Raw genomic sequence first — 16,145 nt, forward strand, 5'->3', positions numbered from 1 at the left:
TTAGTAAAAGAGGAAGGCCTCTTGCAGTTGAGATAAGAGGAAGGCCTCTGTCTCCTGCCTGCCCTGGGAATGGAATGTCTTGGTATGAAACCGGATTGTACATTTGTTCAATTCTGAGATAGGAGAAAAACCACCCTGTGGAGGGAGGTGAGACATGCTGGCAGCAATGCTGCTCTGTTACTCTTTACTCCACTGAGATGTTTGGGTGGAGAGAAGCATAAATCTGGCCTATGTGCATATCCAGGCATAGTACCTTCCCTTGAACTTATTGTGACACAGATTCCTTTGCTCACGTGTTTTCTTGCTGACCTTCTGCCCACTGTCACCCTGTTCTCCTGCCACATTCCTCTTGCTGAGATAGTGAAAATAGTAATCAGTAAATACTGAGGGAACTCAGAGACCGGTGCCAGTGCATGTCCTCCGCATGCTGAGCGCCAGTCCCCTGGGCCCACTTTTCTTTCTCTATACTTTGTCTCTGTGTCTTATTTGTTTTCTCAGTCTCTTGTCCCACCTGATGAGAAATACCCACAGGTGTGGAGGGGCTGGGCCCCTTCACCTGCCACCCAACATGGGTGCCTTTCTCCAAGGTGAAGGTACGCTAAGAATGTGAGCATTGAGGACAGTCTATGAAAGATTCCTGAGTATGTCCACTGTCAGCACAAGTAAATAGAATAGATCACTTAGCCCCACTCCAACTTTTGATTTTTGCTACTGCACATTTGCCAACAGGCATTATTATTCCAGTGGATTTTGTGGAGTGGTCATTCCTTCTTCATAGTACGATTAAGGCTTTTACATTGTACTTAGATCAAATGGCTACATTAACTGGTCAGACAAGATTATGAATAATAAAATTGTGTGGAAGTGACCCAGATAAAATCATTGTTCCTTTAAACAAGGAACAGGTTAGACAAGCCTTTATCAATTCTGGTGCATGGAAGATTGATCTTGCTGATTTTGTGAGAATTATTGACAGTCATTACCCAAAAACAAAAATCTTCCAGTTTTAAAAATTGACTACTTGGATTTTACCTAAAAATGCCAGACATAAACCTTTAGAAAATGCTCTGATGATATTTACTGATGGTTCCAGCAATGAAAAAGCAACTTACACCGGGCCAAAAGAAGGAGTCATTGAAACTCAATATCACTAGGCTCAAAGAGCAGAGTTGGTTGTTGTCATTTCAGTGTTACAAAATTTTAATCAGCCTATTAACATTGTATCAGATTCTGCATATGTAGTACAGGCTACAAAGGATGTTGAGACAGCCCTAATCAAATATGGTGTGGATGATCCGTTAAACCAACTGTTTAATTTGTTACAACAAACTGTAAGAAAAAGAAATTTCCAGTTTTATATTACTCATATTCAACCACATACTAATTTACCAGGGCCTTTAACTGAAACAAATGAACAAGCTGACTTGCTAGTATCATCTGCATTCCTGGGGGCACAATAACTTCATGTCTTGACTCATGTAAATGCAACATAATTAAAAAATAAATTTGATATCACGTGGAAACAGGCAAAAAATATTGTACAATGTTGCACCCAGTGTCAAGTTCTACACCTGCCCACTCAGGAGGCAGGAGTTAATCCCAGAGGTCTGTGTCCTAATGCATTATGGCAAATGGAAGTCACACATGTACCTTCAATTGGAAAGTTGCCATTTGTCCATGTGACAGTTGATGCTGATTCACATTTTGTATGGGCCACCTGCCAGACAGGAGAAAGTACTTCCCATGTTAAAAGACATTTATTATCTTGTTTTGCTATCATGGGAGTTCCAGAAAAAATTAAAACGGATAATGGGCCAGGATACTGTAGTAGAACATTTCAAAAATTCTTAAATCAGTGGAAAATTACACATACAACAGGAGTCCCCTATAATTCTCAAGGACAGGCCATAATTGAAAGAACTAGTGGAACACTCAAAGCTCAATTGGTTTAACAAAAAAAGGAAAAAGACAGTGAGGAGAATAACCCTTCCCAGATGCAACTTAGTCTAGCACTCTATACTTCAAATTTTTTAAACATTTATAGAAATCATACCACTACTTCTGCAGAACAACATTTTAGTGGTAAAAAGAACAGCCCACATGAAGGAAAACTGATTTGGTGGAAAGACAACAAAAATAAGACTTGGGAAATAGGAAAGATGATAACATGGGGGAGAGGCTTTGCTTGTGTTTCACCAGGAGAAATTCAGCTTCCTGTTTGGATACCCACTAGACATTTAAAGTTCTACAATGAACCCATCAGAGATGCAAAGAGAAGCACCTCCGCAGAGACAGAAAACCCACAATCGAGCATCATCGACTCGCCAGGTGAACAAAATGGTGATATCAGAAGAACAGATGAAGTTGCCATCCACAAAGGAAGTGGAGCCGCTGACCTGGGCCCAATTAAAGAAGCTGACACAGTTAGCTGAAAAAAGCCTGAAGAAAACAAGGGTAACACAAACTCCAGAGAATATGCTGCTTGCAGTTTTGATGATTGTATCAACCGTGGTAAGTCTCCCCATGTCTGCAGGAGGAGCTGCAGCTAATTATAGTTACTGGGCCTATGTGCCTTTCCTGCCCTTAATTTGGGCAGTCATATGGATGGATAATCATTGAAGTATATGTTAATAATACTGCATGGGTACCAGGCCCCACAGATGATCGCTGCCCTTCCCAACCTGAAGAAGAAGGAATGACGATAAACATTTCCATTGGGTATCATTATCCTCCTATTTGCCTAGGGAAGGCACCAGGATGTTTAATGCCTACAACCCAAAATTGGTTAGTAGAAGTACCTACTGTCAGTGCCACCAGTAGATTTACTTATCACATGGTAAGAGGAATGTCACTCGGGCCACAGATAAATAGTTTACAAGACTCTACTTATCAAAGATCATTAAAATGAGCTTTGGGCCTATGGGGAAGCCTTGCCCCAAGGAAATTCCCAAAGAATCAAAAGACCCAGAAGTCTTAGTTTGGGAAGAATGTGTGGCTGATACTGCGGTGGTATTACAAAACAATGAATTTGGAACTATTATAGACTGGGCCCCTCGAGGCCAATTATATTATGATTGTACAGGCCAGACTCACTCATGTTCACAGGCCCCATCCATCTGGCCCATTAATCAGGCCTTTGATAGTGATTTAACTAAAAGGCTGGGCCAGGTTTATAGAAGGTTAGAATCACCCTATCCATGGAAATGGGGTGAAAAGGGAATTTCATCACCTTGACAAAAGTTAGTTAGTCCTGTTACTGGTCCTGAACATCCAGAATTATGGAAGCTTACTGTGGCCTCACACCACATTAGAATTTTGCCTGGAAATCAACTACAGGAACAAAAAATCATAAGCCATATTATACTATCAACCTAGATTCCAATCTGACAATTCCTTTGCAAAGTTGTGTAGAACCCTCTTATATGCTAGTTGTAGGAAACATAGATTAAACCAGATTCCCAAACTATAACCTGTGAAAACTGTAGATTGTTTGCCTGCATTGATTCGACTTTTAATTGGCAGCACCATATTCTGCTAGTGAGGGCAAGAGAGGGTGTGTGGATCCCTGTGTCCATGGACTGACCGTGGGAGGCTTCGCCATCTGTCCATATGTTAACAGAAGTATTAAAAGGAATTCTAACTAGATCCAAAAGATTCATTTTTACTTTGATTGCAGTGAATATGGGTCTTATTGCTGTCACAGCTACTCAGAATTGTGGAATTCTGAGACCCAAACAGATCAAAAATTGGCAAACCAAATTAATGACCTTATACAAACTGTCATTTGGATAGGAGATAGGCTCATGAGCTTGGAATATCTTTTTCAGTTACAGTGTGACTGGAATATGTCAGATTTTTGTATTACACCCCAAGCCTATAATGAGTCTGAGCATCACTGGGACATGGTTAGATGCCATCTACAAGGAAGAGAAAATAATCTGACTTTATATATTTCAAAATTAAAAGAACAAATTTTTGAGGCATCGAAAGCCCATTTAAATTTGGTGCCAAGAACTGAGGCAATCCTAAAAGCTACTGATGGCCTCACAAATCTTAACCCCGTCACTTGGGTTAAAACTATCAAAAGTTCCACTATTGTAAATTTTGTATTAATCCTTGTATGCCTGTTCTGTCTGTTGTTAGTCTACAGGTGTATCCAGCAGCTCTGAAGAGACAGCAACCAGCAAGAATGGGCCATGATGACTATGGCGGTTTTGTCAAAAAGAAAAGGGGGATATGTAGGGAAAAGAAAGAGAGCTCAGACTGTTACTGTGTCTATGTAGAAAAGGAAGACACAAGAAACTCCATTTTGATCTGTACCCTGAACAATTGTTTTGCCCTGAGATGCTATTAATCTGTAACTTTGCCCCAAACTTGAGCTCACAGAAACATGTGTTTATGGAATCAAGGTTTAAGGGATCTAGGGCTGTGCAGGATGTGCCTTGTTAACAATATGTTTACAGGCAGTATGCTTGGTAAAAGTCATCACCATTCTCCATTCTCGATAAACCAGGGGCACAATGCACTGTGGAAAGCCGCAGGGACCTCTGCCCTGGAAAGCCAGGTATTGTCCAAGGTTTCTTCTCCCTGAGATAGCCTGAGATATGGTCTTGTGGGATGAGAAAGACCTGATCATCCCCCAGCCCAACACCTATGAAGGGTCTGTGCTGAGGAGGATTAGTAAAAGAGGAAGGCCTCTTGCAGTTGAGATAAGAGGAAGGCCTCTGTCTCCTGACTGCCCCGGGAATGGAATGTCTCAGTATAAAACTGATTGTACATTTGTTCAATTCTGAGATAGGAGAAAAACCACCCTGTGGAGGGAGGCGAGACATGCTGGCAGCAATGCTGCTCTGTTACTCTTTACTCCACTGAGATGTTTGGGTGGAGAGAAGCATAAATCTGGCCTATGTGCATATCCAGGCATAGTACCTTCCCTTGAACTTATTTGTGACACAGATTCCTTTGCTCACATGTTTTCTTGCTGACCTTCTGCCCACTGTCACCCTGTTCTCCTGCTGCCTTCCTCTTGCTGAGATAGTGAAAATAATAATCAGTAAATACTGAGGGAACTCAGAGACCGGTGCCAGTGCGGGTCCTCCGTATGCTGAGCGCCAGTCCCCTGGGCCCACTTTTCTTTCTCTATACTTTGTCTCTGTGTCTTATTTCTTTTCTCAGTCTCTCATCCCGCCTGATGAGAAATGCCCACAGGTGTGGAGGGGCTAGCCCCCTTCAACATGCGAACAGTGCTTCAATCTTGCTGAATCATTTGTAGTGACTTTGTAAACTCATGCCCTTTCTTCATGAAAATGTCATTTGTTGAAAATGCTGTTTACACTGCAGAAGTGACCTCCCCTTTCTCTTGGTTATTTCCTATGTAAAACCTTCCCCAAACTTCTCAGGCATCATTAAGCCCAACCATCTTGGTGACCATACAGTGCTTTGCATACATCTCTATCATTGCATTTCACATATCATTTTATTAGTTATTATCCTGTCTTATCTTGATTGAGTAATAAGCACCTAGAGATTTGAGACTTATAGCTAATAAATGTCTACAGAATAAAATTTGAGTGAATGAATTAATTTCTAAACTTCCCTACTTTTCTTTTACTTGTGAACATAGTTGGGCAATCAGAATACTACACCACATAATTATAATTAGATAAAATATGTTAATGCCTACCCCCACGTTTCCCACCACAAAACAATATATAGCATAAGGCAAAGATAAGAGACCAACCTTTGGAAAGAAGGAAATCCAAATTTAATTTCAGCTTCTTAATGTAAGTAGATATATTGGCTCCCTCTCTCTTCTTGAAAACAAAGTCATTCCATAGCAACTTGAAGATATTTATAGGTTATCAGATTAGTTAATGTATAATCCCTTCCCATGAGTCTTACAATTTGGATTTTAAAAATTGCCGTGAGCCTTTTAGGGATGGGCTGGGACCATGTCTAATGTGATGGTATTTATAATTTACCTACTTATATAGGTCTGCAATACATTTTAATGCTAATTGACATATTTTAAAGACCATTCAAATGAAATCATTTTCATTGGCTGGGAAAAGTATAACAAATATGTTGGGAAATAAACAATGTCATTAATTCAATAGTCAGAAGTCAAAACCTTTGTATCTTTTTAGATAATTTAATATTAAGAAAAATTATACTGTAGACAATGAAAATGTCCATTTAATGCGTATAACTTTTATGAGAAAACAAAATAAGATAAAAATTACAGAAGAAATATATCAGATTGTTACTAATTATTAAACTTGTGTGATAGAACTATGAGTGATGGTGTTTTTAATCTATATACCTTTCTATACAAAATACATAAACATAAAACAAGTAAAAATGATTGTTATTAAATACCTAGATTTTGGGCTCTCACTTATAACCTGGGAAGAATTTTAGACCCACATCTTTTAGTTGAAAGGGAAATTTAAAAGTCATCTAGTTCAATTTTTTAACAAACTTAGGAATCCTCTTTACAGTACAGCTCACTTCGTTTATCAAGTCTTGACCGCACACAATGATGAGGCTGCTGCTGTTTCATAGACAGTATATTCATTTTCAAAAAGCTCTGATCATTAGAAAGTTCTTTCTTACCTTACATTAACACCTGCTTCTCTTATATACAATAGTCCTTGTTCTGTGCTTCTACTCTGTTTTCCGTATGATGACTTTGAGACAACTGTCATCTTATCTAGTCTTCTCTTTCACCAAAGAAATTTCCTCAATTCACTTAACTGGTATTTTGTTTGTTGTTGTTGTTTTTGTTTTTTTGAGACAGAGTCTCACTCTGCCACGTGGGCTGGAATGCAGTGATGAGATCTCGGCTCACTGCAACTCCTGCCTCCTGGGTTCAAGTGATTCTCCTGCCTCAGTCTCCTGAGTAGCTGGGTTTACAGGCACATGCCACCACACCCGGCTAATTTTTGTATTTTCAGGAGAGACAGGGTATCACCATGTTGGCCAGGCTGGTCTGGTGCTCCTGACCTCAAGTGATCCGCCCACCTTGGCCTCCCAAAGAACTGGAATTACAGGTGTGAGTCACTGCGCCCTGCCTAACTGTTCTCTTGATACAAGTTGTGACATGGTACCTATTCTGGGTGCTAAACAAATATTTGTTGAATTGCCCTTGGAAATGAGCTCCTATCATAGTCACAAGCCCCACCCACCATCCAGAGAAGGGAAATAAAGGGCAGGGGTCACTAGGGTCATATTAGAATTCTGCTTACCACTATAACCTTCTCTTCCTTCCCGCTAATCTTCACTTGTTCTATATAGAGGCATTTTGTAACAGCACCACGTAATAGGATATCCTTTTATCAGTCAACACTCTATGACATACAACAGCAGAATGAAAATTTTGTAATGGGAAAAAAATCTCAACATGTGATTAACTGATAAAATCAGAAATGTAAAAGCAAACAAAAAAATTCAAATGAACAGAGAAGCCCTTTGAACATACATTCTAATTTAACCAAGTAATGTAAAACTTAGCATTCCATTGCTGCAAGTGTCTGACTTTGTGCTTTCTTTATTTTTGTATTTCTTTTTTTATTAATTAAATTATTTTTTAAATTACACTTTTTAATTATTTATTTATTTTTATTATACTTTAAGGTTTAAGGTACATGTGCACAACGTGCAGGTTTGTTACATATGTATACATGTGCCATGTTGGTGTGCTGCACCCATTAACTCATCATTTAACATTAGGTATATCTCCTAATGCTATCCCTCCCCCTTCCCCCCACCCCATAACAGGCCCCGGTGTGTGATGTCCCCCTTCCTGTGTCCATGTGTTCTCATTGTTCAATTCCCACCTATGAGTGAGAACATGCTTTCTTATACTATATTTCTGTTCTATGCTTCAGAATTTGTAGGAGATGAAGGACATCACTGGTTTATTCAATTCACAGATATTTTCAAATGACAATTTCCTGTACATCTAAAATGTTACATTTTCTTCTCAGTGTTGTTTTTCTCCTTCCAAAAAGATCCATGGAGCAAACTCTTTCTTCATGCCTTTGAGCCATATCTACACCTAAAGTATAAATCACAGAAAAGCATGGAATCTTACACCCATGGGCTTCTCTCTGGCCCCCCGTCCTATTGAAAGCAAACATCATCTCTCATACCTGCTTTTCTCATGCTGATGCTTCACACTACTCTTTTGGATGTAAGTATGGAAAAAGAAAGAGATAACCATGCAGTTACTAGTGATAAACATTTTTTTTTCTGAAAGCATTTACAAAAAGTCTTGTTTCTGAAATATAAAATGCAATAAAACTAACTTTAAGTTAGAAGAGAAGTCAAATTTGATTTTAAAGTCCTTTGTTTGGCAAAGAAATGTATTTCTATATGTCTGAAATGCTAAGAGTAAATGCACTGTCTGCTCTCAGTTGAATTAAGTTTATCTTTTTGTGATGATTCATAGACAAACAGGACTCCTTGTTTATCTTTCCCCTCTGCTTGGTATTAGCAAGTCTGACACAGTTGTGGAAATTTGCATGCTGTCAATATTTTCTAAACGCAGTATCACGGTTGACTTCACAGGGCAGAACTGGGCTAAAGGTTTGTATTAAGGAAAACAAACTATGAATTAAGCACTTAATCTCACAGGAAACATTCGAAGAAATAGTGACTTAGTGCAGATTTGAGAACTGTTGCCACATCTGCTGTGCTATCCTGATTTCTTCTCCCTGGCCCCAGTTCACCTTCACCACCACCACCACCACCACTTGTGCCTCCCCCACTTACGAAAGTCTTCTCCAAGATCACTTGCTCAGAGCTCTCTTCTATGCTATATCTGTATCTGGGGCACATTTTATTTCCCTGTATTTTGTAAATAATTTCCTATATTTTTATATTTCTTTTATATTTACATCCTCTCATAGAGCAGGGTTCCCCATGCCCCTGGGCCAGCAGGAGGTGAGCGGTGTGCAAGCTGGCAAAGCTTCATCAGTATTTACAGCCACTCCCTATCACTCACCTTACCTTCTGAGCTCCACCTCCTGTCAGATCAGCAGCAGCATTAGATTCTCATAAGAGCTTGAACCCTATAGTGAACTGGACATGTGAGTGATCTAGGTTGCATGCTCCTTATGAGAATCTATACCTGATGATCTGTCACTGTCTCCCATCACCCCCATATGGGACCATCTAGTTGCAGGAAAACAAGCTCAGGGCTCCCACTGATTCTACGTTATGGTGAGTCATATAATTATTTTATTATATGTTGCAATGTAATACTAATAGAAATAAAATGCACAATAAATGTAATGCTCTTGAATCATCCCAAAACCATCCCTCACCCTCTGCCAGTCTGTGGAAAAACTGTCTTCCATGAAACCAGTCCCTGGTGCCAAAAAGGGTGGGGACCACTGTCTTGGAGGATGAGATCCTTACATACAGAACCCATGTCACTCATCTGTGTTATAAGGATAAGAGAACAAAATGAGAATAGAGAAGAAATTGCAAGCAGTAACATGAAATGGCTTATGATGTCTAAAAAGAGAGGGCCAGTATTTAATGACTCCAAAAATAAGTAGTCAGTAGGCTTTCTACTTAAATTTCCCTGCCATTAGCATGATGTATCACTTTACTTCTATGCATGGGAAATAAGCCCTCTTTTAGAAGCAAGTTAAAGATGCATTAAAATAGCAGAGCCAGCTCCAAGTCTTTGCCTCCAGTGCTCAGGCATTTCATTATGGTCCCTACCACTAGAACTCATCACCCAGGCCCTATTCTGGCTTCTTCATCTGTGGCCCTCTGCACTGTCACACACGTTACCACAGCAACTTGCTTCCACGCAGACTCAGTCCAGCTGAAACTCCACCACTTCTGCTGTGAAGGCTTAAAGGAGCACAGCCCACACAGCTCTAGCTTTGTCCTGCTTAGGAAGAAATCTTACTATCTATCATCCACTTTTGTCCAACCTATTTTGTTGGGAATGTTCTGCTGAGAACTCTGGATGGATATATCTTCTTGTCCAATTGCCTTTTCAGTAGCTTAAGCATACAGAAAAGTGTAAAAAATAATATAAAGCAGAATGTCCCAACTGTGTGCAGGAGGATGCTGGGGAGTGGGAAATGGGTGATGGGTGTGCTGGATATTATAAATCTCTGAGTCCATGGTGCTGGCGAGAAGTGTCCTGGAGCTGCTGGCTCTTCTTGGCCAGTCACATTAAACTTCCAGCACCTCTGTATGTTCACCCATTGTGTTATAAACATTTTATTTCCAATGTGTGCCGTGAAGTCAAAATAACTGGGAAGCACAAATACAAGGTATTTTTATACTCACCAGCCAGATTTAACATCTATTGCCATTTTGCCATATATGTTTCAGAATACTATTTGAAGTAAGAGCTAAGGCTCCATATTCTGCTCACCCTTAATTTCCCTTCTTCACCATTCCCCAAAGATGACCACTCTCCTGGAGGTGGCACGCATATGTAATGTACCTAACATAATGTGCATGTGTACACTTAGCAGTCTACACTATTGTGTGCTTATCAACTTTACTTACTCTCCCACTGCAAGAATTCTTTCACACTTAAGTGTTTAATTAGGCATAGTGCTTTTACAATTAAAATTTGGCCTATTTGTACTTTTTTTTAGAATTACTGATATATTCTAATTTATTGCTGCCTTATCAGGTTGTGTTTTCTATTTACCATGTCTTTTCTTTGTTAATTTTTTCCCTTTTTATCTTGCAATTTGATTTATTGCATTTCTTTCTCTTTTTTTTATGAAACCTATGCTCTTTCCTTCTACTGGTTTGGAAGCCCATATTTTATTTCTGTTTGTTTGCTGATTACTCTTAAATTTTAATATGAATACCTGAGGAATCATGGCAGCTAGTGAATAATGTAAGAACCTCAGAACACTTTATTTCTGATTACTATTTACTCCTCCAGTTTTCACTTATTCCAGCTTACTGTTTTCGGTTATTTTACTTCCACCTATTTAAATTACCAGTTATAATTTACATTAGATTTTAGGTAATTATTTCATAAACTGTTTGTTAGTGCTTTGTACATGGTTGCATCTTGCATCCCATTGTTTCCTTCTTTGGCTCTGTGAATGATAATCTCTCAATCATTGTAAAAAAATAAAATAAAAAACAAAAAAAAAAACCCAGAAACACTCCCCAGAACTAAAGCTTTATTTTGCCTTCTTGAATTATAGTCTAGCTAAGAATAGAATCTTAAACTTTGGAGCTGTTTTTCCCTCACACTTTAAAGATATTTTTCTCCTCTCTTTTTATGCCGATAAGCAATATGCCAATATAATTATTGTTCCTTTGCTTATGGTGGATTTTTTCCCCACTGTTGGAGTATATTTAAGATTGTTTTCTTTGCTCCTAATATTAATGCAGGATTTTTGCTCCTTAGCTCAGCTAGGTCTGGGTTTTTGTCTCACAAACAGGAAGAATTAGGCATGTGGGCATGAAAGAGTGAGTGGTGTAGAATTTATTAAGTGAAAAGTAAGTTCTCAGCAAATAGAGGAGACATGGTGGGTGGTCTCCTACCTGAAGACAGGAAAGTTCTCCCAATATGGCTGAGCCAGGGGCTTTTTATGGGCTCAGAATAGGGAGTGTATGCTGATTGGTTTGTGAGTATGCAAAAAAGGTCGAAGTGAAGACTGCACTCAAAGGTGGGCATGGCAGTGTAGAAAACCAATTAGGAAATGGTGGGAATATGTATAATAGGTGAAGGATGGGGAGCAATCAGAGGAAAATGCACCAAATTGTAAGGCGGGTTCTCAGTCTCGTCTGAGGGTTTATCTGGGTCACTTTCTGGCTTGAAGGTCAGGTTTCACTGGGACCCACCCCTTTCTGCCTGGGCATTTGTCTGCCTCCTGCCTCCTATAAGTATGATAAACTTTCACTGTAATACCTTTGAGTTGAAATTTATTTTAAAACTTATATGCTCTAAACTATTCAATATGAAGATTTATGTTAGTAGTCTTGAAATGTGCCTTTTTGCCATTCTTTTAATTGTTTCTTTCTGGACTTTCTATTAATTATATATTCAGCTTTCTTGGACACATAAGAAATCATTCTTCTTAGGACATCATTCCCAGTGTGTCCCAAGTTTTTCTTTAATGTTTATATCCCTTTATTTCTCACATTGCATGATAGATAATTCTTTCAATGTATCTTCTAGTTCTCTGATTTCTTTTTCAGCTATGTCTAGTTTAATTTCTGATTTTTTTTCTAGAAACACTATTTTTTCTTTTTTATATTGTTTTTCTTATGACATATTTGTTCTTCTGTCTTTTTAATAATTTTAAATTCATGTGCTCACTTCGACAGCACATATACTAAAATTGGAATGATACAGAGATTAGCATGGCCCCTGTGCAAGGATGACACACAAATTCGTGAAGCATTCTATATTTTTCACAGAAATACAAACTACCATCAGAGAATACTACAAACATCTCTATGCAAATAAACTAGAAAATCTAGAAGAAATGGATAAATTCCTCAACACATACACTCTCCCAAGACTAAACCAGGAAGAAGTTGAATCTCTAAATAGACCAATAACAGGATCTGAAATTGTGGGAATAATCAATAGCTTACCAACCAAAAAGAGTCCAGGACCAGATGGATTCACAGCCGAATTCTACCAGAGATACAAGGAGGAACTGGTACCATTCCTTCTGAAACTATTCCAATCAATAGAAAAAGAGGGAATCCTCCCTAACTCATTTGATGAAGCCAGCATCATCCTGATACCAAAGCCATGCAAAGGCACAACAAAAAAAGAGAATTTTAGGCTGATATCCTTTATGAACATTGATGCAAAAACCCTCAATAAAATACTGGCAAACAGAATCCAGCAGCACATCAAAAAGCTTATCCACCATGATCAAGTGGGCTTCATCCCTGGGATGCAAGGCTGGTTCAATATACACAAACCAATAAATGTAATCCAGCATATAAACAGAACCAAAGACAAAAACCACATGATTATCTCAATAGATGCAGAAAAGGCCTTTGACAAAATTCAACAGCTCTTCATGCTAAAAACTCTCAATAAATTAGGTATTGATGAGACGCATCTCAAAATAATAAGAGCTATCTATGACAAACCCACAGCCAATATCATACTGAATGGTCAAATACTGGAAGCATTCCCTTTGAAAACTGGCACAAGACAGGGATGCCCTCTCTCACCACTCCTATTCAACATAGTGTTGGTAGTTCTGGCCAGGGCAATTAGGCAGGAGAAGGAAATAAAGGGTATTCAATTAGGAAAAGAGGAAGTCAAATTGTCCCTGTTTGCAGATGACATGATTGTATATCTAGAAAACCCCATCGTCTCAGCCCAAAATCTCCTTAAGCTGATAAGCAACTTCAGCAAAGTCTCAGGATACAAAATCAATGTACAAAAATCACAACCATTCTTATACACAAATAACAGACAAACAGAGAGCCAAATCATGAGTGAACTCCCATTCACAATTGCTTCAAAGAGAATAAAATACTTAGGAATCCAACTTACAAGGGACTTGAAGGACCTCTTCAAGGAGAACTACAAACCACTACTCAATGAAATAAAAGAGGATACAAACAAATGGAAGAACATTCCATGCTCACGGGTAGGAAGAATCAATATCATGAAAATGGCCATACTGCACAAGGTAATTTATAGATTCAATGCTATCCCCATCAAGCTACCAACGACTTTCTTCACAGAATTGGAAAAAACTACTTTAAAGTTCATATGGAACCAAAAAAGAGCCCGCATCGCCAAGTCAATCCTAAGCCAAAGGAACAAAGCTGGAGGAATCACACTACCTGACTTCAAACTATACTACAAGGCTACAGTAACCAAAACAGCATGGTTCTGGTACCAAAACAGAGATATAGATCAATGGAACAGAACAGAGCCCTCAGAAATAATGCAGCTTATCTACAACTATCTGATCTTTGACAAACCTGAGAAAAACAAACAATCGGGAAAGGGTTCCCTATTTAATAAATGGTGCTGGGAAAACCGGCTAGCCATATGTAGAAAGCTGAAACTGGATCCCTTCCTTACACCTTATACAAAAATTAATTCAAGATGGATTAAAGACTTAAATGTTAGACATAAAACCATAAAAACCCTAGAAGAAAACCTAGGCATTACCATTCAGGACATAGGCATGGGCAAGGACTTCATGTCAAAAACACCAAAAGCAATGGCAACAAAAGCCAAAATTGACAAATGGGATCTAATTAAACTAAAGAGCTTCTGCACAGCAAAAGAAACTACCATCAGAGTGAACAGGCAATCTACAAAATGGGAGAAAATTTTCACAACCTACTCATCTGACAAAAGGCTAATATCCAGAATCTACAATGAACTCCAACAAATTTAGAAGAAAAAAACAAACAACCCCATCAAAAAGTGGGCAAAGGATATAAACAGACACTTCTCAAAAGAAGACATTTATGCACCCAAAAGACACATGAAAATATGCTCATCATCACTGGCCATCAGAGAAATGCAAATCAAAACCACAATGAGATACCATCTCACACCAGTTAGAATGTCAATCATTAAAAAGTCAGGAAACAACAGGTGCTGGAGAGATGTAGAGAAATAGGAACACTTTTACACTGTTGGTGGGACTGTAAATTAGTTCAACCATTGTGGAAATTAGTGTGGCGATTCCTTAGGGATCTAGAACTAGAAATACCATTTGACCCAGCCATCCCATTACTGGATATCTACCCAAAGGACTATAAATCATGCTGCTATAAAGACACATGCACAAGTATGTTTATTGCGGCACTATTCACAATAGCAAAGACTTGGAACCATCCCAAATGTCCAACAGTGATAGACTGGATTAAGAAAATGTGGCATATATACACCATGGAATACTATGCAGCCATAAAAAATGATGAGTTCATGTCCTTTGTAGGGACGTGGATGAAATTGGAAATCATCATTCTCAGTAAACTATTACAAGGACAAAAAAACCAGACACCACATGTTCTCACTCATAGATGGGAATTGAACAATGAGAACACATGGACACAGGAAGGGGAACATCACACTCTGGGGACTGTTGTGGGGTAGGGAGGGGGGAGGGATAGCATTAGGAGATATACCTAATGCTAAGTGACGAGTTAATGGGTGCAGCACACCAGCATGGCACATGTATACATATGTAACTAACCTGCACATTGTGCACATGTACCCTAAAACTTAAAGTATAATAATAATAAAAATAAATAAATAAATTCATTTTTGGTTTCCTTGTTCTATTGTTCTGAGATTGTTCCATTGTCTGGGATTTGAAATTGTTCTACTATCTCAAATATTTGAGGTATTAATTATTCTGCTTTTGACACTGTCTCATCTTAGATAATTTCCATTTATATGGTTTGAAAATTTGATCTCACCTTCAGTGGAGATTTTTTTTTTCCTTTGGGAGTTCCTTATACTTTCATGTATATAAAATAAATTTTATATCTGCTATTGATTGCCATATACTCTAGCTATTTTGGAATCTGTCAGTTTCTTGCCTTGGAACTTTAAATGCCATGTGGAGAGTGTAAATTTGGTCTTCATACTCATGTATGTTGTAGGCCTGAAGTTTCTGTTTCTCTTAGGAGCTTATTTTCCGAATTCAGAAACCCATATAAAATTAATCTTCTTGATACTTCCCTGTGATAAAGGTCAAAGTTATTCTATACTCCATTTTACTCACAGTGGTGTCTTCCCTTTAAGCTTCCCTTAAGCTCCCTTAAGCTCTTGGCTCTATGCAGGGATCATACGTTGAAATCCCCATGTCACATTGTCCATGTGTTCAGTTGGGGTTTCAAATTCTAGTCTAGAGTCCACGGGGCCTCTTTAAGCATAGTATTTCCCTTGGCCATTTGGACATGAAATTATGAAGTTATTGCTCTGACTTCAAGTTCCTTCTTCACTTCTGAATCCAGAAATTTCCTGTTCTTTTTTTTGAATTCACTTTGTGGGCTCATATTTTCATGTTTGTTTGTAGTGGAGAGAGGTGAATAGTTGTCCATGTTGGCTCAATCTACCAGGTTGTTAGAGCTAGAAGTCTCTTAATCCTTTAGATCCCAGGGACTTTTGATACTTTCTACAAAGTTCTCTTTTA

At 38.6% G+C, this 16,145-nt stretch overlaps 1 protein-coding gene and 1 non-coding gene across 2 annotated transcripts; both read left to right on the forward strand.

Moving 5' to 3' along the window:
* Window positions 1-2,237: 2,237 nt before the first annotated feature.
* LOC134740025 (endogenous retrovirus group K member 19 Rec protein-like) lies at window positions 2,238-5,432 on the forward strand. Its single transcript, XM_063668988.1, has 2 exons — window positions 2,238-2,511; window positions 4,144-5,432. The coding sequence occupies exons 1-2, from the start codon at window positions 2,251-2,253 to the stop codon at window positions 4,198-4,200; spliced, it is 318 nt and encodes a 105-aa protein (XP_063525058.1). The 5' UTR covers window positions 2,238-2,250; the 3' UTR covers window positions 4,201-5,432.
* Window positions 5,433-12,317: 6,885 nt separating this feature from the next.
* LOC129023006 (U6 spliceosomal RNA) lies at window positions 12,318-12,421 on the forward strand. Its single transcript, XR_008496625.1, has one exon. It is a non-coding gene; the product is annotated as a U6 spliceosomal RNA (small nuclear RNA).
* Window positions 12,422-16,145: the final 3,724 nt, after the last annotated feature.

Source organism: Pongo pygmaeus, chromosome 1 (genome assembly GCF_028885625.2).
Source record: "Pongo pygmaeus isolate AG05252 chromosome 1, NHGRI_mPonPyg2-v2.0_pri, whole genome shotgun sequence".
NCBI lineage: Eukaryota > Metazoa > Chordata > Mammalia > Primates > Hominidae > Pongo > Pongo pygmaeus.

What these genes read in the sequence shown, in the direction of transcription:
- LOC134740025 (XM_063668988.1), top strand. Translation starts at nt 2,251, where the DNA reads ATGAACCCATCAGAGATGCAAAGAGAAGCACCTCCGCAGAGACAGAAA. An exon ending in TGATGATTGTATCAACCGTG is followed by an intron (nt 2,512 to 4,143) that starts GTAAGTCTCCCC and finishes GTCTGTTGTTAG; the next exon opens with TCTACAGGTGTATCCAGCAG.